The sequence below is a fragment of the Protopterus annectens genome, chromosome 3.part1 (genome assembly GCF_019279795.1).
Source record: "Protopterus annectens isolate FY-2018-M chromosome 3.part1, PAN1.0, whole genome shotgun sequence".
NCBI lineage: Eukaryota > Metazoa > Chordata > Ceratodontiformes > Protopteridae > Protopterus > Protopterus annectens.
Window position 1 is genome coordinate 453,519,678 of NC_056732.1, and position 24,289 is coordinate 453,543,966.

Below are 24,289 nucleotides of genomic sequence, written 5' to 3' on the forward strand. Positions count from 1 at the left end.
CAATGGACTACCATGACACCATAGTTTATGGCAAAAAGTCACCTCTTCAGCACCATCCCTAAGGCTGAAGGTGATATGCTACAGTGAGGATAATACTATCAGGTAAAGGGAGTGGTTATGTTTGGAAAGTTCTCAAATGAGCTTAACAGTGGGCCCAGAACCATCCTTCTTTATGAAACAGCATGCATCTCAGAACTGCTCAGTCATACTCTACCCCCAACAAATCCAAATACACATTTCATCCCTGAATCCATAATAACAAACATAATTAGATATGAAGAAAGTCAATGCAGTGTTAGAAAACTGCCACATTCTCCAACTTGCTTAATATCACAAGTAAAGGACTATAGAGAAACAACCCCAGCCTCATTCATTCCATAGCAACTCTCCAGGAACTCCACCCTTTACACCATCTCTATCAAATTACGAGCATTAAACACACAAATCTGATTGTTAAAATCAAAATGCTATGCATAAATCACAGGATCTAAGAGGTGTACTAACAAAACAATACATTTCAAACACAAAGTCTTAAGGCTGCTCTACACATAACATACATGCACCATAAAAACTATCTCAGGATTCATAAAAACTACATGAGATATAAACAGGAAAAATGATTCAGCCTTAAATTACTTGGTTCTAAGCTTATGTTTTATTTTATTTTATTCTACCTGAAATAAAACCATCAAGCCACTAAACTGTGTGTATTTGTACTTGTGCACATCATGTGATGGACAGATGTCTCATCCAGAATCTTCTATCTATCTTACTTCCACCACTAATGTAACAGGATAAGCCCCAGCTTCCTCCTGACTCTGAGTATGATAAAGTGGGTACTGTTAACAAATGAAATAAAAACTGAATAAAGCATTTCACACACTATGTCCTATAGAAATGATACTATATTACAAACTACAATAGATACACAGTACAAGTGGCAAATCTGTTAAATACAAAGTTGCATTTCTGATTGGTAATATGCAGTCATCTCCTAGCAAATGACCATTTCAATATGAGCAAAAATACCACCAGTAAAGTAAATACTTGCTTACATGTGAACAAATATTTAAACATTTTAGAGGAAGCAGAAAATATGATATACATGAACAGCATTTTTAATTCCCACAGGAAAATGTGAAGCCCACAGTTGTTTTAGTTGTTATATACATTCAGTCAAAAAAAAGGTGTCACAGAACATCTTCAGCTGGTGACATGCCTCTCAACTGTCTAGATTTTTGCAACATGTCCAGATTTTTGCCTCATCTTTTTAGTCTGTTCCCTCGTAAAATTGTGGTTTTATGGTAAATCACTGACAAATCATTGAGGACCAAAGTCAGAAAATAATGGCACACATTTGAGTTTCATAATTCATATCCTTCAGAAAATTCATGCTATTGCAAAACCTGTTGTTCTATCAACTTTCTAAGTTTGCAAGAGCAATATTTAAAAAGTCTCCCTATTTTGGGGGCTTTGTCCCCCGATTATTCATGCCTTTGTCCACATTTCTTGCTCTAAAAGATTGAGAAGTATGGCTGGTGAATGAATGCAAATAATAAACTAATGACAACAGATACAACATGACACTAGGGAAGCATTTGAAGTGATTATGAGTTAAAAAATGGGTAGCAATATGACTTTTAAAGTTATGCGCAACAACTGATTCATATGCATAATGGGAGAAAGCCAAGATGCCTATAATATCTTTAGTACAAGGCATGGCATTAATGCATTGTTCCTTATAACATTTTCCTTTATGTGTTTCCATACAAAGTGACATATCTGCCTCATATAATTCCATATCTCTACGGTCTCTTAGATATTCCTTACTGAACCACTTTTTCCTATTCTTTTTCAGACCTACTTGCATCCACTGCTAAAAGATGCATGTTAGTACAGATAAATCATGCATTCTATTCAGGTATGGTTGCACTCTCCCACCTTCACTGCCTTTACTTCTGGATGAATAAGGATACACATCCAGCAAAAATCACTTAATGGGGATTGCCAAATGGTTTCTCCTTGGTACATGTAAAAAAAAATCCTCAAAATTCTGGAAATATTTCCTCCATAGTAATGTGGCAGCAACATTAATTCAGCATAAACTGCATTTTGCTGGTCAAAGCATGATCCAAGCAAGAAGTGGACATTTCAGCCCTCCAGGCTACCAAGCGCCTATGTGGTACTATCATTATATTTCATACTTCTGACAATTAATAGGTTCCTTTCGTACTTACCAGAATACAATTGATAATAAAGGTGTGCCCTCTAAAAGTCCTCTGTAAAACTCCTGATTTTGTATCAAAGGCTTTAGCACATGCATCTCCACTTCCCGTGAATACTGCAAGAAACATAAATAAGAGTACAAGATATATTACTTGAATTTAAACAATGGATCCTAATTTACCTGCAGGGTAAAGCAACTTCAAACTTTAATGGCTCTCTCACCATTTTTGAAATACAGACTTTCATCTGGAGGAGTTTTATCATATTTGTCATTCACATTTCATAAGACACAATAGTTTTAAAGTACAGACAGAGGTCAGACACCATAATTGTTTACGTTTTAAATATTCATGCAGTGTCAACAAAACAATAAGTAGAATACTTCTATAATTATTCCTACCAAAAAGCAAAGACCATTTACACAAAGTTTGACTTCTTGCATCACAACTCATACTTCAGTCACAGAGCTGACTAAAAGGATACACCATGAAAGCTCATTTGTCATTTCCTTGAGCAAAGGTTTGTCTGATGTGGTTAATGGCAAAGGGATGTCATATATGTTTCCCAGGCATGCCGTAGGGCATAAAGGTGACATACAGATGTACCATCCTCAGGGCTGAAAAGTCAGGAGAACAACAGTCCAAGGCGAAAAGAGGAACATTTGCATCCAGGAGGAGAAAAGGGGGAGGGGGAGGAAGTGAATACTGCAACAGTGAAGACAACAACGTCTACTGTTGTTGCAAGATTTTACACAACTATACTATGTCCTTCTATATCACTGTTGCAGTATTTCTTAGAGTAGGGAGGGTACAAAAGCTCAGGAGAAAAGGTGGTAAGGATAAGGAGTAACGTCCAGCAGAGCCTTCAAGAAAGCCATGCAGAATAGCCCAAGAAACCACATCTAACTTATAGTGCTTGGTAAAAGTAAGTATAAAGTCCAAGTAGCTGCCTCAAGGATGGAGTTGGTATCCAATCCTTTGAAAAAAAGCATGAGAAGAAGCCACAACCCTGGTAGAATGAGCCTTAGCAGAAGAAGAAAGCCTTTTCCTATGAAAAGAATAACAAAGGGAAATGACCTTAGATATCCAGGAAGAAATAGTTTGCTTAGAAACAGTCAAACCCAAAGACAGATGAAAAGGAACATAGTTGCTCAGATGTATGAATAGGTTTAGTTTTATCCAAATAATATCTGAGTTGTCTATGCAAATCCAAAGTATGAAGAACCTTCTCACTAACAAACTGTGGAGAAGGGGAGAAAGTGGGCAAATGAATAGACTGATTAAGAGACAACTCGTTAAACCACCTTGGGCATAAAACAAGGATTAGTATGAAGAGAAACCTGTCCTTATGAAAAACTAAAAAAGGAGGAACCGCCAAAAGGGGCTGCAGCTCAAACACTTATATGGCTGAGGAAAGGGCCTAGAGAAAAACAGTCTTCCAAGAACAGTGCTGTAAAGAAACTGAAGATGCAGGAACAAAAGGAGCCTGAATCAATTTTTCCAAGACAAAATTAATGTCCCAGGAAGGAGGAATAGGCTTCTTGGGAGGCCTAATATGAAGCATGCCTTTAAGGAATTGTTTGACCTCAAATCTAAAAACCAAACGTGGAGGCAGACAAGCAGAAATGTCTGACTGATGACCTTTAACAGAAGAGTATGCCAACCCAGCATTGAGCAATTCACACAAATAAGAGAACCAAAGGAACTTCCACAGAAAGTCGAGCCATATATGAGCAAGACACCAAACAGGAAATCTCTTCCATTTAGACAAATAAGATTTCCTGGTAGTGGGGTTTCTATCTTCCTACAGAACCCAAAGCATGGCCTCAGGAAAAAAAAAGGTGTCTAAAAGGGATCAAAACCCCATCACCCACAGTGTCAGCTGAAGAGTGGATAAGTGGGGATGGATGAGAGACTCCTTGTTGTGAGTAGGTCCACTCTATGAGTCAACTTGTGATGATTGCCCTTGGCTAAATGCAGAACAGGAGGGAATCATTGCTGTCTGGGCCAAAAGTAAATCACCAACAAGATTTTGGGAGAGTCTTATTCTATCTTGAACAGGGCCCTTGGTATGACAGGAAAGGGAGGGAAGGCATAAAGAAACATCCCCTTCCAGGAAAAAGATAAGGTGTCCATCTTCCAAGCCAGAGGACATGGGAATCTGATGCAAAAGTGTGGAAGGTGTCTGTACAGAGGGGAGATAAAAAGGTCTACCTGAGGAGTACCCCACTGGTGGACAATGTCCAGAAACATCTCTGCAAAGCATCTACTCATGGGTCTGTGTTATGGACCTGCTCAGAGTGTATGTCACAATGTTCTGATCTGAAGGAATATAAACAACTGGAAGAGTCATCTGATACTGGACAGCTAGATCCCAAACCTGAAAACCTAGTCTGCACAAGGGCATGACTGTGTCCTCCCCTTACTTGTTGATGTACCACATCACTGTGGTATTGTCTGTAAAGATTTTGAGGGGCCCTGGAAGGAAGAGAGAATAGAAGGCCTGAAGAGCCAGAAGAACTCTCATCTCTTTGATATTGATATGGTCCTTCCTTTGACAAAGAGACCAAAGCCCCTGAACCTTCACAGGGCCGAAGGAAGCTCCACACCCTGCATCAGAGGCATCCAAAAAGTGTTTGTGAGTAAGGCCTGGAGTCTGAAAAGGATGCCCTGGGTTGAGGGACAGTTGATGAAGCCACCACTGAAACTCTAACTTGAGACATGAGACAAAAATAATTGGAAAGTCTAAAGGATGAGAATGTTGAAGCCAGACTGACTTTTGGATCTACTAAAGATCTCTCGTATGAAGTCTGGCCAGAGGAAGCATAGGAATTGTGGAAGCCATGTATCCCAGAGCCCTTAGAAACTCTCTGTGTGTAATGGAGGCCAGAGGAAGAAGTTATTGAAAGAATGCAATTAGAGTCAAAGCCTTGGGAGGAGGAAGGGATGCCAGCTTTGGAACAGTCTGGAGTCTGCACCTGAGAAAAACATGATCCTGAAAAGGAGTCAGGAAGTATTTTTGGAAGTTCACTGTAAACCCAAGGCTTTGCAGATGACAAATAGTATAGTGAAGATTCTGAAGCAAAATCTTTTGAGAGGAAGCCTGAATGATCAGGTTGTCTAGATAAGGAAAGATCTGAATTCCCATCATCCTGCAGAAAGCAATCACAGAAGCAAGGCATTTGGTGAAAATGCTTGGGGCAGCAGAGAGACTAAAGGGCAAAGCAGAGAACTGAAAATACAAGGAAGCAACAGAGGAACATAAAAATTTCCTGAAACGAGGATGAATAAGACTACTGAAATAAGCATCCTTGAGATCCTGAGAGACTAGGAAAACCTGAGGAAGAAGAAGAAACAAGGTTTGAAGGGATAACATTCGAAAGGAAGGAACTTTTAGAAAGGTGTTGAGCTGGGACATATCCAGAATGGATCATCAGGTGCTGTCTTTCCTGGGAACCAGAAATACTCTTAATAAAATCCACTCTCCTTTTGAGAAGTCTGAAGAGCATCTGGAAAAAATGGACAGCTGTTCCTGAGAAGGTTGAGGAATGCCCAAAAAGGGCTAAGGGATTTCCAAACCATACAATACCCATGACGAGTGATGGAAAGACCCCAAGAGTCCTGAGTGATCTGTAACCAATATAGGAGGGTCAGGGAAAGATGAAGATATAGAGGAACTTGTCTGGAAAGAGATGCTTCTGAGCTGTAGAAATCTGAGTAGACTTAGAAGGAGGAGCCCTTCTAGCACCTCTTTTACCCTTGGAAAGAAGGCAAGACTGTCTACGGACAAAGGCAGACTTGGTAGGGTAACTCATCTGAAATTTGGCCAACGGGAAACAAAAAAGAAGTTATGTACTCACCATAATGTTCCATGTTTGTAGTCCATCTCGCCCGTCATTCTTACATATGGGTTTGGAGCTGATCCTCGGCTCCGACTCGGCTGATTACAAAGCTCAAAGTCTCACAGTTGACTTGTGGCAAGGTAGGTATCCCATAGTGCACTAGTAAGAATCCCCAGATCTTGTTTACTGCTGACTATAAAAGTGATAGAAAAGTTATCCACAAGGAACAAAAATGAAAGGTCTCCACCCTACCAAAGGCAATTCTATTTTGTCTCCAGATCCTCCAAGGATACATGGATAGGGGTAAGTGGGTGGGCTCGTAAGAATGAAAGGCGAGATGGACTGCAAACATGGAACATTATGGTGAGTACATAACTTCTTTATGTTCTGTAGTTGTATCTTACCTTCATTCTTACATACGGGACAGCATCCCTAGTACCATTTTCTTGGGTGTGCTCACGGGAATATACACCTAAGAACCATGGAACCAAAGGAGGCTCTACCCCTTAAGGTCAAATCCAATTTGTAATGAGTAATAAAGGTATGAGGGGTAGCCCAAGTTGCTGCTGCACAAATACTGTCAACTGGGACTCTAGCATGAAAGGCAGCAGATGTATATAGGGATCTGGAAGAATGAGCCTTAATTTTAAACGGAAGTTCCTTTCCATTGGAAGAGTAGATAAATGAGACACAGTTGGAAATCCAATTAGATAGAGTTACCTTAGAGACTGGCAGACCTATGCTAGTTTCAGAAAAGGATACGAACAATTGGTCTAATTTTCTAAGTTCCTTGGTTCTATAAAGACAGAACCGTAACCGTCTGTGAACATCAAGTTGATGAAATTTATATTCTGCACTGTTTGAATGATTAGGAAAAAATACTGGCAGTTCGATAGTTTGGTTCAAATTAGACTGAGAGCAAACTTTGGGGATGAAAGAAGGGTTGGTATGAAGGGAAACTCTGTATCTATGAAAAATCAAGTAAGGAGGTTTGACTGACGGTGCTTGCAACTCTGACACCCTTCTAGTGGATTTAATAGCTACTAGAAAAATGGTCTTCCAAGACAGGAACTTCAGTTCACAAGAATGCACGGGTTCAAAAGGCAGGGAAGTAAGTTTGGACAGAACGAAATTTAGATCCCAAGGAGATACAGGTTCCCGAAAGGGAGGTCTTAGCAAGGTAGTGCCTATAAGGAAAGTTTTACACAATCTATAAGCCATCAGATTAGGCTCATGTTGCCCCAAATGGAAATTGGATATCGCTGCCTGTTGAACTTTAATAGTAGGAGCAGCTGATCCCTGATGGAAAATTTCGGTTAGGAATTCTAACACCAAGGGGATGGATGCTGTGAAATGATCTACATTTTTCTCTTTTGCCCAGATAGAAAATCTTCTCCATTTGCTGGCATATAATTTCCTCGTGGAAGGTTTGTGGGAAGACATGAGGATATGGGTCACTGCAGGTGAAAAATCATGAAGCCTGACTAGGGATGGAAGTACAGCAGCCACGCTGTCAAGTTGAGGGTGTGGAGGCAGGGGTGAAGGGAGCCTGACATGTGTCAAGAGGTCTGGAACTGGGTCCAGAGTCCATGGATCACCTAGGAGAGGAGGCCCGAGAAAGGGGAACCAAATCTGACAAAGCCAGTAAGGAGTGATCAGAATCATTTTGCTTCCCAAGGACTTTGTTTTCTGGATCACTTTCGATAAGAGCGGAAAGGGGGAAAATGCATAAAGAAGTCCCGGAGGCCAATTATGAACAAGTGTGTTTCTCAGTGACTCTCCCAGAGGGGGGGATAAGGGAGAAGTAGCTGCTGCATTTGGCATTGATTGGACTGGCAAACAGATCGCAGCAAGGCTGTCCCCATTTGCGGAAAATCTTCTCTGCGACTTTCTGATTCAGAGACCATTCAAGCGGCATCAAGATTGCCCTGCTGAGCTTGTCGGCTATCACACTGGTTGTCCCCAGGATATGCATTGCTACAAGAAAGCACTGGGAAGATGCTGCCCACTGCCAAACACGAACAGCCTCTTGACATAGGGGGTAAGATCTGGTTCCTCCTTGCTTGTTCAGATACCATACCACTGACATATTGTCCGATTGGATTGCTATCGTCCTTAGAGGAAGAAAGTTGTGAAGTGCTTGGAACATTAGTAGCACTGCTCTCATCTCTAGGACATTGATATACAAGTGAGCCTCGTGATCTTGCCATGTGCCTTGGACAGTCCTGCCTAGATAATGCTTCCCCCACCCTATCTGGGAGGCATCCGTGGTCACAGTAGCAACAGGTTGACGAGGAAGGAAGGGTGTTCCTCTCGTCAGTTGATCGGGCTGAATCAACCAACGAAGGTCCTTTTTGCAAGATTCCATCATCAGAATATGAGGCAGAGGTAGTTGTTGAAGAGACCACTGGGAAAAGAGTAGCCATTGAAGGAGTCCCATATGCAGTCTGGCTAGTGGAACTAGAGATATTGTAGAAGCCATGGTCCCTAAAAGTTTCATCACTCTCTTGGCCTTGACTCTTTTTTGAGGAAGTAAGCTGAATATCTGTTGTTTGAGATTTTGAATTCTGTCTGCAGGGAGATGAGCCGTCATGGAGATTGTGTCTATTTTTGCACCTATAAAAGTCACAAATTGAGAGGACAACAAGGCAGACTTTTCCCAATCATAATTCCTAGCTGGGTGCAGAGCTGGATGGTTGAATCCCTGGCTTGTAGGAGTAGATGCCTGGTGGTGGCGGTCAGGAGCCAGTCGTCCAGGTATAGAAACACTTGGAATCCAAGACGTTTCAGGTGAGCTGTCACTACCGCCATGCATTTGGTGAACACCCCGGGGGCTGTAGTGAGACCAAAGGGCAGAGCACGAAATTGGTAATGACTGGCTCCCAGCCAGAAGTGTAGATGACGCCTTGATGCTTTGTCCATTTTGATGTGGTAGTACACATCTTTGAGGTCTATGGAGCACATCCAACTGTCTTTCCCTAACAGAGGGAGTATAGACTGCAGGGTTACCATCTGGAACTTGGACTTCTTTACTGATTCGTTTAATTTGCTAAAGTCCAAAATGGGCCTCCAGTTTCCTGTTTGTTTTGGCACTAAAAAGAATCTGGAGTAAGTCCCAAATCCTATCTGGTCTGCGGAAACGGTTTGGATGACTCTCTTTGAAAGAAACTTTTGAACTTCTAAGGTTGCTTGATCGCCGTGATTGGGTGGAACAACTGGGATCTTCTTGGTGGTAAGAGGTGGAAGAAAGAAGGGTATAGAGTATCCTCTGGTGATTATTCTTTGTACCCACTTGTCCTGGGTGATGTTGAGCCAGGCTTCTGGATACAAAGACAAGCGACCCCCGACTGGCTCCAGAGAAGTGCAGCCGGGCCCCACATCAGGAGTGCAGATAGGGACAACCACGAATGGAATCGCGGTAACCCTGGTTTTGCAGACCCCCCCCCGCCTCAAGGGCGACGTCTACCATTAGCTCCTCCTCCTCTGCCTCTGAAGGAGGAATCACCCTGTGCATCTGGGAAAAATCTCTGGGATTTCTTGAATTAGAAGTTATGTACTCACCATAACGTTCCATCTGAGTAGGTGTATTCATTTGTCTGCAACCTGTGGGTTATGGATCCGATATCGGATCCGAACCGGCATGGTTTTCCAGCTATGGATCCAAGCTCTCAGCTCCTCCCCTCACCCATAATGCCCTGCTCTACCCTCATGACCTCAGATCGAGTTTGCCAAAGCAACAATACCCTAAAAAGGGTAACAAAGAATATGCAGGAAACTGAAAGGCCAGGGGGATAGGAGGGCGGGATGGTTGCAGACAAATGAATACACCTACTCAGATGGAACGTTATGGTGAGTACATAACTTCTAAATCTGAAGTAGGATATTCATTTGTCTGCAACCTGTGGGACAGAGTCCCCAGCTACCTGAATCTTGGGCGGCCATCATGGAAGGATATTCCGGAGCACCGCGGAGCCAAAGGATGCTCTACCCTAGATGCAAGATCCAACTTATAGTGGGAAATAAACGTATGAGATGAAGCCCACGTGGCTGCTGCACAAATATCATCCAGAGGAATCCTAGCCTTGAAGGCTGCCGAGGTAGATACTGACCGGGTTGAATGGGCATGAACACCCTCCGGTGCGGGCCTTCCTGAAGCTTGATAAGCCAATAAAATGCACTGTGAAATCCAGCGGGACAGAGAAACTTTAGAGATTGGCTTGCCCAAATTGAATTTTGCAAAGGAAATAAACAGCTGGTCGGATTGCCTATGACCAGCTGTCCTGTTCAGATAAAATCTAAGTTGCCTGTGAACATCTAGTGAATGTAGCTTATATTCACCTTTGTTTTCATATTTAGGGAAGAAAACAGGGAGGTTAATGGATTGATTGATGTTTGCTTCAGAAGCAATTTTAGGAAGAAAGGACGGGTTGGTCCTGAGGGAGACACGGTCCGGATGAAATACCAAGTAAGGAGGTTTAGCTGATAAAGCTTGAAGTTCAGAAACTCTCTTGGCTGATGTAATGGCTACCAAAAGGCTGTCTTGTAGGACAAGAATTTGAGATCCACCGTAGCCGCTGGCTCGAAGGAGGAGCGGTCAAGGCCTGTAGGACCAAAGAAAGGTCCCAAGGAGGAACTGCTTGTTTTATAGGGGCCTGAGAAGAAAAGTACCTTTAAGAAATATTTTACACAATTTGGCTGACATAAGAGGATTAGAGTCATGGCCAATGTGATAGTGAGAAATTGCCGCCAGTTGAACTTTGACTGTGGAACTGCTGGCACCATCGTTAAAGAGAGTGGTTAGAAAGTCAAGCACTAAAGGGAGAGGAACCGTGAAGGGATTCAGGCCTTGCCGCTCCGCCCACAAAGAGAAACGTTTCCATTTGCTTGGTAAACCTTTCTAGTGGATGGTTTATGAGCCGCCACCAAAATAGCCTTTACAGGTGAAGAAATACCGGGAGTCCTTATCAAGAGTGGAACTGGAGCAGCCAAGCGGTCAGCTTCAGGTTGTCCAGGTTCGGAGGAGGAATGCAGGATGGATGGGATATCAGATCCGGGATGGGATCTAGAATCCAAGGAGGATTCACCGAGTGAGACCTTAGGAAGGGGAACCAGATCTGTCGAGGCCAGAATGGAGCAATGAGAATCATTCTGCAACCCACCCGAGAGGCTTTCTGAAGAACTTGCAGCATCAGAGGCAAGGGTGGATAGGCATACAGAAGACCGGGTGGCCAAGCATGCACCAGAGCGTCTCTTGGGGTACCTCCGGGAGGAGGTATTAGAGCGAAAAACTGTCGCACTTGGTGTTTGAGGGAGAAGCAAAAGATCGCATGAAGGGTTCCCCACCGTGCGAATATGAGTTCCGCTACTTGACAATTGAGAGACCACTCGTAAGGGGTCAGAATGGTGCGACTGAGCTTGTCCGCTAGGATGTTGGACCGACCGGAATGTGCGTTGCTATTAGAAAGCGATTGGTGGAGATTGCCCATTCCCAAACTCTCATGGCCTCTCGACAAAGAGGGTAAGACCTTGTTCCCCTTGCTTGTTGATGTACCAGACAACAGACATGTTGTCCGATTGAATCGCAATTGTTCCCAAGGGAAGAAAGTCCTGAAGTGCTAGCAACGCTAAGAGCACTGCTCATCTCTAGAACATTGATATGCAGTAAGGTCTCTGAATCGTTCCACGTGCCTTGGACGGTCCGGCCCGCAAAGTGCCCCCCCCACCCGAGGCGGAGGCGTCCGTGGTCACTGTGGCGAGGGGAGAAGCACAAAATGGGCGGCCTTTGTGGAGATCCGGGAGTGGAGCCACCACAAGAGGGACCGCTTGCAAGCCTTGCTGATCGCTATGGGATGATGCATGCGGAGAGCAAGGTATGACCACTGTACTAAGAGCGTCCACTGTAGAATGCGCATATTGAGCCTGGCAAGAGGAAGAAGTGCTATAGCCGATGCCATGGACCCTAGAGCCCTCAGGACCAACTCCGCTGGAACAGAACTTGAATGGAGAATGGCCCGCACCTGGAGCTGCAGATTTAGAACTCTGTCCGCAGTGAGGAAGGCTCGTAAACTCCTTGTGTCTAGCCTGGCCCCTATAAAATCTAAGAGCTGTGTTGGCCAGGTTGGACTTTTGTATTTATTGTGATGCCCAGAAAGGGAGCAAGGTGGAGAAAGGAGTCTCGCCAATAGAAGTAGATGCCTTGTTGGGGCGGTAAGAAGCCAGTCGTCCAGGTAGGGAAAGACCTGCACCCCTGAAGCCTCAGGTGGGCCGCTACCACTGCTAATACTTTGGTGAACACCCTGGGGCTGTGGTGAGACCAAAGGGAAGGACCCGAACTGGTAGTGGCCGGCTCCCAGCCGCAAGCGGAGAAGCCTCCTGGAGCACCTGTCCATCAGGATGTGGTAGTACGCGTCCTTGAGGTCTATCGAGCACATCCAGTGATTTTCTCCCAGAAGGGGAGAATAGATTGCAGAGTGACCATTCGAATTTTTCTTTGGGGACTGCCAGATTCAAGAGAGAGAGGTCTAGGATTGGTCTTAGTTCCCCCGTCTGTTTTGGCACTAACAAGAATCTGGAGTAGAACCCTGATCCGATCTGGTCTGGGGGAACGGGCTGGATGGCTCTTTTCTTTAGCAGATGGCCAATTTCTGCCAAAGCGGCCTCCCGTTGACCGGGTGGGACGTCTGGGAGGGACTTCAACTTTGGAAGGTGAAGGAAAGGAATGCGATATCCTCTGGATATGATTTGGAGAACCCAGCGGTCCGATGTTATGGACTCCCATGCCGCTAGGTGCCCGGAAAAACGTCCCCCGACTGCCTCCAGAGTAGAGCAGTCGGGCAACCCCTCAGGGTTGCTGCGCGGGCCGTTCAGAGAAAGGTTCCCTGGACCCGAAGTTTCTGGGAGCCCCTCTGCCTCTAGGGCGGCGTCCTCCCTGTCCTCCTCTGCCACGGAAGGACTGGTTGTCCCGAGCAGGCTGGGACTGCTGCGACTTCCGGAACCACATCTTCTTCTGACCCTTTTGGTTCCTAGAATAGGGCCTCTGGGGTGCAGAGAAGCGGATCCCGACGGCAGACAGCGTCTTCCGTCCTTTTCGCTCTGGGTCAACGCTCATGAACGGTCTTGCCAAACAGAGCAGAACCATCAAAGGCGTTCAAAAGCGACGCTTTGAAGGGCTCAGAAAAATGAGTGACGGAGCCAGGCCTGGCGTCTAGTGACCAGTCCTGTCCCGCAGCTCTAGCGGCCCTCCGTTGCATGGGAGAGTAGCCGCATAGAAGTATTTGTAACTGACCTAAGAGTGGCCATACGGGTGGAGTGCAGAACTCTGTCCTCCTCCGAAATGGACTCAGGGGGGGATGCAGCGTATTCCTTAATAAGATCTCGCTGCATCCGAATAACATGTGCCAAATAGTTCAGCGCCCTTACCGAGAAGGTCGCCGAACTGAACATCCGCTTCCCCAAGCGGTCCATCATCGAGACTCCTTGCTCGGTGAGTGGACTGGGGGACTCTCCTGAGCCAGTTCCCTCTTTGTGGCCGCCGTCGTCAACATGGCATCTACCGGAGGCCTTACTCCAATGGGTCCGGTCGGATGGCGGACTAAGGATCCTATCCGGTCTTTTGGGAATTGGCTCCACGGTGTCCGGTTCCTTCCACGCCCTGGTGGTAATAAGGTCCACCACGGGTCGGCAGGGGACACCCAAGAGGTAGACGGGCCCGTTTCAAATGCCTCCAAGAACACGGACTCGTCCGAGGAAGACTTGGGGGCAGACCACCCCCCCCCTTATACGGAGCATTTCCATGATGTCTCCAAAGGAGACATCCTCGGGGGGTGACCGTGGGGAGCCTTCCCCTTCCTCCAAGTCCGTGTCTTCAGTGAGAGACTCGGGGGAGTCAATGTGCCTCCTTTTGCACGTATGCTTGCGAGGGACCTCCTCTGGGGGGCTGTCAGAGGAGTCCTCGCCAGCAGCAATTTGCTCCATAGGAGCAACTTGGGGCACAGAAACGGGCTGTCCCAGGGGCCGGATGGTGGAAGCCTGGCCCAGTGCAGAGGGAGCGGACGGAGCGGAACAAGTGCCGGGGTCCGGAGACCCTCAACAGAGCCCTCTCCACTACATCAAAAGCCGAAGGGCCGACCTCGACCAAAGGATCCGACAATCGGCTCCCCTCGGATCCGAAGAGTGGACCGGACCGGGCGGCGGAGCACTCGGACCCGAGGGGACAGTACGCTCCGACACAGACGGCGCCGAAGGAGCACTGATCCCCCCGGATCCGAAGCTCGGGTCCGACGCACTCGAGGGCAGGGTCGGATCCGAAGTACCAAGTACTATCGGCGCCGACCCACCCCCGGCTCCGAAGCTGCTCGGCTCCAGCTGCTCCCGACCCGGATAGCGGGTCGGAGAAGGAGCAATAGGCTTAAAAAAGGGTGTTGAGCTCCCCGGGGAGGCAAGAGCACTCCCATCTGCATCTGGGCCTGGATGAACCTTCTCATCATCCGGTCCAGATCAGCATCAGAAAGGCTATGGGTAGATCTCGACGAGGCTACCGAGGTAGGCCTGGAGTGCCTCCTCGATAGCCTCGACGGAGATCGGGTCTCCTCCTCCTCAGGACCCGGTGAAAACACACAGGGGACCGGAGCCGAGAAGGAGGAGACCGAACCGACAGGAGCCGGGAGAAGCCGCTTGGCTGGCGGGGCCAAACAGAGGTCTCGGCCCGCCGCTTGTGGTGCTTCTCCCTCCGGTCCTTTTTAGCAGCATCCCTCTCCTCTCCAGAAGCGGGAGGTTGAGTCCCAGGAGCAGGAGGGGTGCCACAGGGGAACAACTGTAGCCACAGTAGTCCCGAAGGAGCGGAGGCCGGAGCCGAGTCTGGCGGTAAAAGACCCGCCAAGACAAGCTTGGACCTCCGCTCCCTCAGTGCCCTGGGGTTGAACCCTGCACATATGGAACAGCCAGATGTGAGGTGTTCAACCCCGAGACATAACACCGAGTGTGGCCATCAGCGGTGAGAGCTTATGGCCACACTCGGAGCATTTAGAAAAGATAGATTTTGGCTGATCAGCCATAATCTGCAAGCTACTAAAGTAACTTAAAAGTAACTTAAAAGTAACTTAAAAGACACACAGGCCTACACACACACTCTACGGAACAGCGAGGGGAGGGAAAAAAATTACTTAATTTAACTCAAACTACAACTATTAATGAGGGAAACCTAATCTTTCACACAAAAATACACAAAAAATTTAAAACTTTCTGTTTTAACAGGTAAAAATACAAGCACTTAGCTGAGAGCAAAGAACCCAAATCCAGTCACCAGCGCGGCAAACGAGATCTGGGGTCATGAGGGTAGAGCAGGGCATTATGGGTGAGGGGAGGAGCTGAGAGCTTGGATCCATAGCTGGAAAACCATGCCGGTTCGGATCCGATATCGGATCCATAACCCACAGGTTGCAGACAAATGAATATCCTACTTCAGATCCATATTTTCCCACCTCTCTGACCCTTGGGGTATGGTCTAGATGGGACAGTAAAACGTACTCCCATGGCAGAGAGAGTTTTCCCTTCCTGTTCACACCTGGTGAGTGCATCTTTTACCTTTGGTCCAAACAAAGAGGAAATGAAGGGGGTGTTGGTAAAAGTAGATTTGAAGGGCTCTGCAAAATTACATAAGCACATCCAGGAGTGTATCCAAAGGGACACTCCTGAACCCACTGCCCTACTTGCTTCATCTGCTGCATAGGATATCAACCTCAAGAAGGAGTTAACAATGGAGTTTAAGGTGGACAACTGAGCAGTTACTTAAGGAGATCCCTTTGAAGTCTAGTAAAATGTGTGAGATAATTCAGCAATCAGAGTAAAAGCCGCTGAAGAGAAGATACGCTTTCCATATCTATCCATCATTTGAGACTCCTTGTTCTGTGGATGGACAGATGTAGAAGTCTCCACTAGTTCCTTCTTTGTGGCTGCTGCCACCACCATGGCATCTACAGGCACACCTTTGGTCAAAAACTCTTTCTCCTTGGGGGCTGAGAGAAATTTGTTTGGTCTTATGGGGACTGGTTCCATGGCATCATGAGTTTCCCACACCTTTCAACTAACTAGGTCCAGAAGCTCATCAAAAGGTGGAGACACCCAAGAGGCTGAAGGTTGAGACCCGAAAGCCTTCAGGTACACTGACTCCTCATCAGAAGGGGTGAGTGGACCAGCCACCTCTCTGCTTCAGGATCTCTAAGATATCTACAAAGGAGATATCAGAGGATGATCTAGGGGACCCTTCTGACTCCTCGAGGTGGGTGTCCAAAGTGATGGACTCATCTGGGGAGTCTACATGCTTCCTCTTGCATGTCCTCTTCGAGGGGGATCCTCAGAAGGATATTCTGGGGAGGTCTCGGAAGACTGGGGGCCACCCAACGGGGGCTCCTGAGACTGCGGGTCTCTGCTGTTGAGAGAGAGAGTGGTGCTGAGAAAGAGTTTGGTGCTTGAGGGTGAAGAGTATCGGTACCCTTGTGCAGAGCTGACAACCGACACAGCACGCTCCTCATTACCTTGAATGCAGATCTGTCTGGCTCCGAGGAAAGCCCAGGTTCCGAGGAAATGGAGGTAGCGCTTGGCTCCAAAGCGATCCGCTCCGAGATGGATGTAGGGTCCGGGCTCAACCTAGCTGATGCACCAAGAGGTAGGCTCGGCACAGAGGAGGTTTGGGTCCAAACGTCCCTGTCAGGGCCGACTGGTGAGCTTTGGCTCCTAGATACCAAGGTCGGCACCAAAGGTGTCGGAGCGGAACTCGGCTCAGAGACAGACACAAGGGGTGCTGGAACTGAGGGAGCCACAACAAGTGACACTGAATCTCTGGCTCCAAAGGACCAACACGGCTCGGAAGAGGAACAGCAACAGGGAGAATGGTCTTAGATAACTCAGGAATTGACTGGGTCGGAGCCAGCAACAATTTTGGTAAAGCTGACGACTTCAAAAGTCTAAGCACTACTCTCTCTACATCTTCTTTCAAAAGGCTATTGGAGGATCTGGATGACAGGGTAGGTGACCTAGATCTCTGTAATATGGGTGATCGTAAAGTTGGGGAGGCTGGCAATAACTCTCTGGACCAGCTCCGATGCAATTTCTCAGTTGTCAGCTCCAAAAGACTTTGGGCCGACACTGCAGTGTCAACATCGATAACCTTGACCGGCACCAAGGACAGTGGAGCTGAAGTGGTAGAAGGCTTATCCAATTTTAATACTTTCTGAGGAGGTTCAGACAAGATAGTCGGTGCAGGAGAATGCCTCTTTGCCGACTTGACCTTCTCTTTCTTTGTAGAGGGAGACTTGGAGGATGATGAAGAGCTGGCTAAATACTCCTCGAAGGAAGGCTTAAGGAGACCTTTCAGTATTACTTTGTTCTTCCTTTCTTGGAGAACTCTGGAACTGAAGGAGTGACAGAAAGAACAAGTTCCCTGAAGATGAATGGCTCCGAGGCAGTAAACACCGTTACTATGCCCGTCAGTGATTGACATTTTTTGGGAGCACTTAAGGCACTTTTTAAAACCCGAAGGTTTATGATCTTTGGGCTCCTTAGACATGGTTAGTACAAAAAGAACTTGATCAAAAACAGAAGAGAGGACAAGGTCCTCTAACTTAAAAGGGCCTCGCCCTGGAAGTAAAAACTACACACAAAAATACAACTGAGGACTAGGTCCTCTAACTTAAAGGGGCCTAGCCCCGCTATGATAAACTCACACAAAGACGAGCAAAAAACAAAGGACTAGGTCCTCTAACTGAAATGGGCCTAGCCCTGTTGAAGAAACAACACCAGAAAAGTTTAATAGAGGACTAGATCATCTAACTTAAATGGACCTAGCTGCTAAGAAAACAGGAAAGAAGCAAAGTCCGAAAGTACCACAAAATGTAAAATTTAAACAGGCTAGAAACTAGCTAATAAGATAGTAAATGACACTGCTCACAAATACTATTCTATTGAAATACAATACTAGGGAACAAGGTCCTAACACAAAAGCGGACCTATGCTAATAGAAAACTATGTCAAAAAACTAGCACACAGAAGGGATACCACTCAGAGAACAAACACAGCCTAGAGACTGCCAACAAGTTCTCAGCAATAACTACAGAGAATAGCAAAAAACACTACTATTTACTACCTATGAAAACTATAACTAAAACTATGTAAACTAAGCTATATTATATGCAGAAATATCGATAACTATAATAGTATTGAAAAATATCCAACTTAGCCACGGCCAAGCAAGAAGCACTTCTGAACTCGTAGAGGCAGCAAACAAGATCTGGGGATTCTTACTAGTGCACTATGGGATACCTACCTTGCCACAAGTCAACTGAGAGTCTTTGAGCTTTGTAATCAGCTGAGTTGGAGCAGAGGATCGGTGCCGAACCCATATGTAAGAATGAAGGCGAGATAGGACTACAGAACATAATATGTTTCAATTCATGCATATCCTTGTCCTTTTCCTTAAGGGATTTAAAAAGCTCGGCAGCAGCAGAAACAAAGAGATTTTTATTTTCAAGAGGAGCATTCATCAGCTTGACCTTGATATCATCTGGCAGAGGCTGAAGGTGAAGCCAGGAGTACCTCCTCAGCACAGAACCAAAGGCAGCAGCTCTAGATGAGGCATCAGCTGCATCCAAAGTACATTTAATGGAATGGTGAGCCACTTGAGAAGAGGGCCAAAGCTTTCCCCCGAGAATCAGGAAGATCTGAAATAATTTGAAAAGCTTGAGACAGAAAAGTCAGAATAAACCTGGACATATTTGCCTGATAATTGACAGCCCTGAAGGCCAGAGTAGGAGAAATATACATGTTCTTACCCAACTTCTCCATAGTTCTGCTGTCCTTATCACAGAGGAGCAGCTTGGTAGAAGGCAAAAGCTTAGAGGGTTTATCTGAAGAGACAGAAATTACAGAATGGTCAGCTGAGGGACATTTGTAAAGAAATTTGCAATCAGGCAACTTATAAATCCTATCAGGTTTTTTAGGAGCAAGGGGCAGAAAATCAGAAGCCTGAGAAACTGCAGAAAAAGTATCCAACAAGGCAGCAATAACAGAAGGAACAGCAGAGGGCCTGGGAGCCTCCATTTGAAGGAGTTCATAATACCTTATTTGAACATCAGAAATGTCGGCACAATCCTACTTAAAAAAAAAAAAAAAAAAATCATGCAGGAAACAGTATCCCCAAAGGAAATCTCTTCAAAAGAAGAATCAGGACTAATAGAATTCCTCTGAACCATAATCCAAGGAAGAGGTAACCTGGGAGGAATATGCCAATGATTCCTGATCAGAATCTAGTTCCTCATCAGACAAAACCTGTTCCCTAGGCCTCTTGAGAGGAGTAGAAGACCAAGGGGGAGCAGGAACAGAAACCCCCTGAGGACGTTTCAAAGTCATAAGGGCATTGAACAAATCCTGTGTAAAATCCTGCCATTCATGCGGAGGATCCTTAGGGGCAGGAGAAATATGCTTAGTCTTTTGCTTCTTTTTTAAAGGGATATCAGCCCTAACTATTTTAGGTATCTCAACCCCCTGCCTACACTCAATAAACATAGTAAGTCTATCCTCCCTAACAAGGATTTACGGAATAGCCTTAGGCCCTTTGGAAATAATCAGCCATGGTTCCCCCTGAACATCCCAAACAAACATATGGTGGAACAGGTTTTGTTAAGTTAACAATACAGTCTAGAAACCTCTTAAGTTGTCTGCATTGACTTTTTAAAATCAACCAAAATATGTCATTAATTTTCTCATTTGGCATTCAATTTATTTGTCATAAATATTTAACCAATATCAGTTTGATTTCACTGTCTGGCCTTTGCTTACCAGTACACACTTACACACACATATGTATGCACACACAGAGGTAGGAGTTAGTGAGTATATGGAAATCTTCACTACAGAAAAAAGGACAAAACAGTAACACACTAATGCCTTTTGAAAATATACATGTGGTACCAATTCTTATGATGGCCAGTATTTTGCATTCCCAAGGACACCAAGTTTCTGAATCATTACTTTTAGATAATTTGCTTTGTCATATAGTGCAAATAATTTGCTTTGTTGATGGTTACTTAGTTATGACGTGTAGGGAGGGATGCATAGATGTAACTCGAGCTCTTATTTCAGTACTAGCCAATATTTGCCTTAGATTACAACTTGTTTGCAGCATGTATTATACCCTGTAATAAAATTATCTGTCAAGTTCTCTTTCACTTCGGTCTTTTCTTTAAAGTTAACTAATTTCTTCATAATTAATCTCCTTCTCATGGCGTGTCCTTGTGAGACCTATTTATTCAGAACATTGTTGCAATTACTACTATCCATGAGTAGCTGTATATTATTACATTGGTGCCTATAAGACTGAATTCTTATAGGTTCATAGGTTCATACTAGGCTATCTGCCCAAGGGCATTTACAAGCCTAGCCCAGAGTTTTGTGGCTTTCACCACCCCTTTAGTCTGAAGGAAACTATGCCCATTATTTTGCTGTGCCTCTGTCAAGCAGTGACACTGAGGTAATCCCTGGGGTATATTTGCGATCTCCCATCCATTGGTCAAGATTTCTCTTGAACAAGGCCAGCGAGGTGCTCTGCCTCACATGTACTGGGATTTTGTTCCACAGCGTAGGGAGTCTCTGGGTGATGAATCTGTCCCTCCAACACGTCCTATTAATAACCGTGTCCAGGTTTAAGTCTCCCGCCCTTGTAGTTTTGAGGGATCTAGATTTTTTGAGGTGAAGCATGTTCATCAATTCTGGGTTGGACATGGCCTTGTATGTCAGGCACAGGTCACCTCTGAGCAAGCGGTGGCGACTGAATAGAGCTGGAGTTCCTTCAGTCGGGCAGCATAAGACATATTTTTGAGGCCGTTTATCCTTTTGGTGAGGAACTTTTGGGGCCTTTCCAGCTGCTGCAGGTGTCGGGTCAGATACATTCCGAATGGGGCATTGTACTCAATCATTGGTCTGATGAGTGATGAGTACAGGGGGCCGATGACCTCTCTTGATCTAGATGTGAATCCCTTCATGATCAGGTGGGCAATGTAGAAGGTCTTCCTAACTACTTTGGCAACGTGAGTGTCAAACGAAAGGTTACTGTCAACCTGGGTCCCCAGATCCCTGATAACCTCTTCTGTGCTCAGTGGATTGCCACCTATATGGTAGCTAGGGGTAACCTTGTTTTTTCTGAGGGGTATGACTATGCATTTCTTGGCATTTAACTTTAGGCCATGGCTCTGGCACCAGTTATCCGTTTCTATGAGACCCTTCTGGAGGATATCTGTCAGATGTATTCTCGACTATGGCGCCCAGTTTGCAGTCATCTGCAAATTTTGTCAGCCATAACCCTCCTGTGTTTGCTTGTACTTCTGAAAAGTAGATGCCGAATAAGAGTGGGCCCAGGACTGAGCCCTGTGGGACACCACTTGTGACAGGCTGAGAGTCTGACATGGCGCTAGCAACTCTGACCCTGTGGGTTCTGTCACTTAGCCAGTTTGCAACCCATCTTGTGACGTATGGGTTTACATTTAAGCTGATGAGTTTTTCAATGATACCTGAGTGTGGTATTGTGTCGAAAGCCTTTGCCAGGTCGAGGTAGGCTGTGTGGACTGCCTTTCCCTCATCAATTGCCTTGGTGACTGTTTCGAAGAAGTCAACCAAGTTTAAAAGGCATGATCTGCCTTTGACAAAGCCAAACTGGGTTGGCTCCAAAGTCTGTAAGTCCCCTATGTCTTTATTTATGAGTTCCATTATGATCCTCTCCATAGCTTTGCCGATCAGGCTCGTCAAGCTGATGGGACGGTAATTTCCAGGGTCGGTGGAGGCACCGCCTTTGTGAAGTGGGACCACAGTTGCCGTGCACCACTCCTTGGGTACGTATCCTGAGGTGAGGCTAAGATTAAACAGCTGTCCTAACTGTGGGTTTAATTCCTCATTGAGTTCATGGAGCACACAGCCGGGGACACCATCTGGTCCCATGGATGCTGTGTTTTTCGCCTTGGAGAGAGCAGTTCTCACCTGAGCGTTAGAGATGTTTGGGGGCTACAATCCTCTGGTATAGATATCTCTCCTTTTGGGGGGGAGAAGTTTGCACTGAACCTGTCAGCCAGTATGTTGGCAATGTCTGTAGGTTCAGTGATTTTTATCATTTTGAACTAATTCTGAGCATATCTGGGAGTTTCCTCCCAGGTTTCTAACATAGCTAAAGAAGGCCTTATGATTGTCTTTTGAGTCCTTAGCGATTTTTCTCTCAAAATTTGCCTTAGATGATTTTATGAGAGCTCTTAGTTTTTTACTTATAATGATCAAAGGTGTCTTACCTTTTAAGGATTTTGCTCTATCTTGTAGTAGCTTCCTCCTTTTGTTGTAGAGCTTGTTTATGGCTGGGGTCCACCAGACTGGACGCTTGCCTTTGGTACAAAGAGTCTTTGTTTTGTTTGGGATTGCCTGATCCATGCAGTCTTGTAGGTGCTGGTAGAACAGGAAGTGTTGCCACAAGACCTTGCTCCAGCTGAAAAAAAAAACTCTCCGCTAGACAGAAAAACCTGAGACGCAAATTTTATTAGTTTTCGCCTTTTAAAAAGCTTGGCTTCTTCAGATATGTAAAATAGTGTTAGTGTGCAATTAAGTGTATACACCATACCAGACTGTAAATACTAAAAGTAAGACCTAGAAGTCAAACCACCTACCTATCAAAAATCACTAAAAACAATATTAGTATAAAATTATAAATGTAAAATGTATAAACATATACATAATAAACAGAATATGTACATAACATTCAAAAAACTTCAATAAAGAGCTACACTGTTAACATATAAATTTATAATTTTATAATTAAAAAATTTCATTTAAACCCGGGGGCATGGAAGGCATCGCTAGCTAAATTGCCATTCAATTCCAAAAAAAATAAATAATGGAAGGCCCCCTAATGGATGAAACAATTTGGTCTGCGATAGAAGAAAAAAAAACTATGCCCCGAAAAATCTAATATATGCTTAGCGAGAGCATTAGTCTCCTTATTTGTTCTTATAGCATATAAATGCTCATATTCGGTCCCGTATAATGCCCTCCGCCTTTTCCAATATAGAAAGACGGCAGCAGTTACAAAGGGCAATAAAGTTATGCGCCTAATAGTAAAAATAGTTTGTCCTCACCAAGAAGGTTTGACCAACCTTTTTATTTTACATAACTTGCAAACAAACCATAGTATGCATCCCCCCGTTTCTCTATTAAACTGTGTGTGTGGTTATTGGTCTGCACAAGTTCCTTTAGATTCTTGTTCCTCTTAAACACAAACTTGGGTGGGGCCAAACAAAACAAACTTAAAAGTATTGTTGTCAAGAAAAAAAAAATTTTTCTTAATAATAGAAACTACAAGTCTAGTTCCTTCGGTATATTAAAGATCATGATCAGGCATTATTTCTTGAAATGATGTATTTGTCAAGTTTTAAATATGTTTTGCTTTAAAAGTCAGTGACATCATTTCTTCGAGTATTTAAGCTTAATTGATTGCAAGCCAAGCTTTTTAGCAAACGCTTATAACTAATAAAATTGCTTCAGGTTTTTCTCTGTGTACGGAGAGACTTTTTTCAGCTGGAGCAAGGTCTTGTGGCAACACTTCCTGTTTTACTAGTTTGTGTTTTTGGTTGAGGTGCTGGTAGAAGGCATTTGTAAGTGATTCAGCGGCTTGAGTAATGTTTTCCGCCGGCTCGGGGGCCTTAAAAGAGACCACACTAGTCTTTAGAAGTGTGAAGTCGGCTTTTGAGAAGTTCTTCACTGTAGTCTTTTTTATCTCAGGTGGGGGCGGGATGAGGACCTCCAGTGAGATTAGTTTATGATCTGATCTCACCAGTGAGGGGTATACTTCCGGTGTTGAACATTGTGATCCCATATTCGTGATGATGAGATCAAGTATGTTTTCACCTCTTGTGGGGATGGTGACTAGTTGTTCCATGGCATTTGAGTTTATGAACTCTAGGAACCTTTGGGCTAGAGCGTTGGGGCTTGAGTAGTGATCCCAGTCTATATTAGGGTAGCTGAAGTCACCTAGTATGATGGTGTTTGGAGATACATTTATCCCCTCCAGTGTTTTCAGGAAAGCTATGTGAGGTTCCTGAGTTTGAGAGGGTGGCCTGTAACATGCTACAAATTGCAGAGCAGTTTTGCCTATGGTTAATTGCACCTGGATGGTCTCCAATGCATCGTGCGTTGCCACCA

The 24,289-nt window shown here is 45.0% G+C and overlaps 1 protein-coding gene across 1 annotated transcript in view; it reads right to left on the reverse strand.

Annotated features, from left to right (window-relative positions):
- Nucleotides 1-24,289, reverse strand: part of WDR86 (WD repeat domain 86) — a 937,643-nt gene that overhangs the window by 79,719 nt on the left and 833,635 nt on the right. Inside the window, exon 5 of the mRNA XM_044066906.1 lies at nt 2,238-2,341. Coding sequence (XP_043922841.1) covers nt 2,238-2,341 — 104 coding nt within the window. The remainder of the gene's footprint in view (nt 1-2,237; nt 2,342-24,289) is intronic.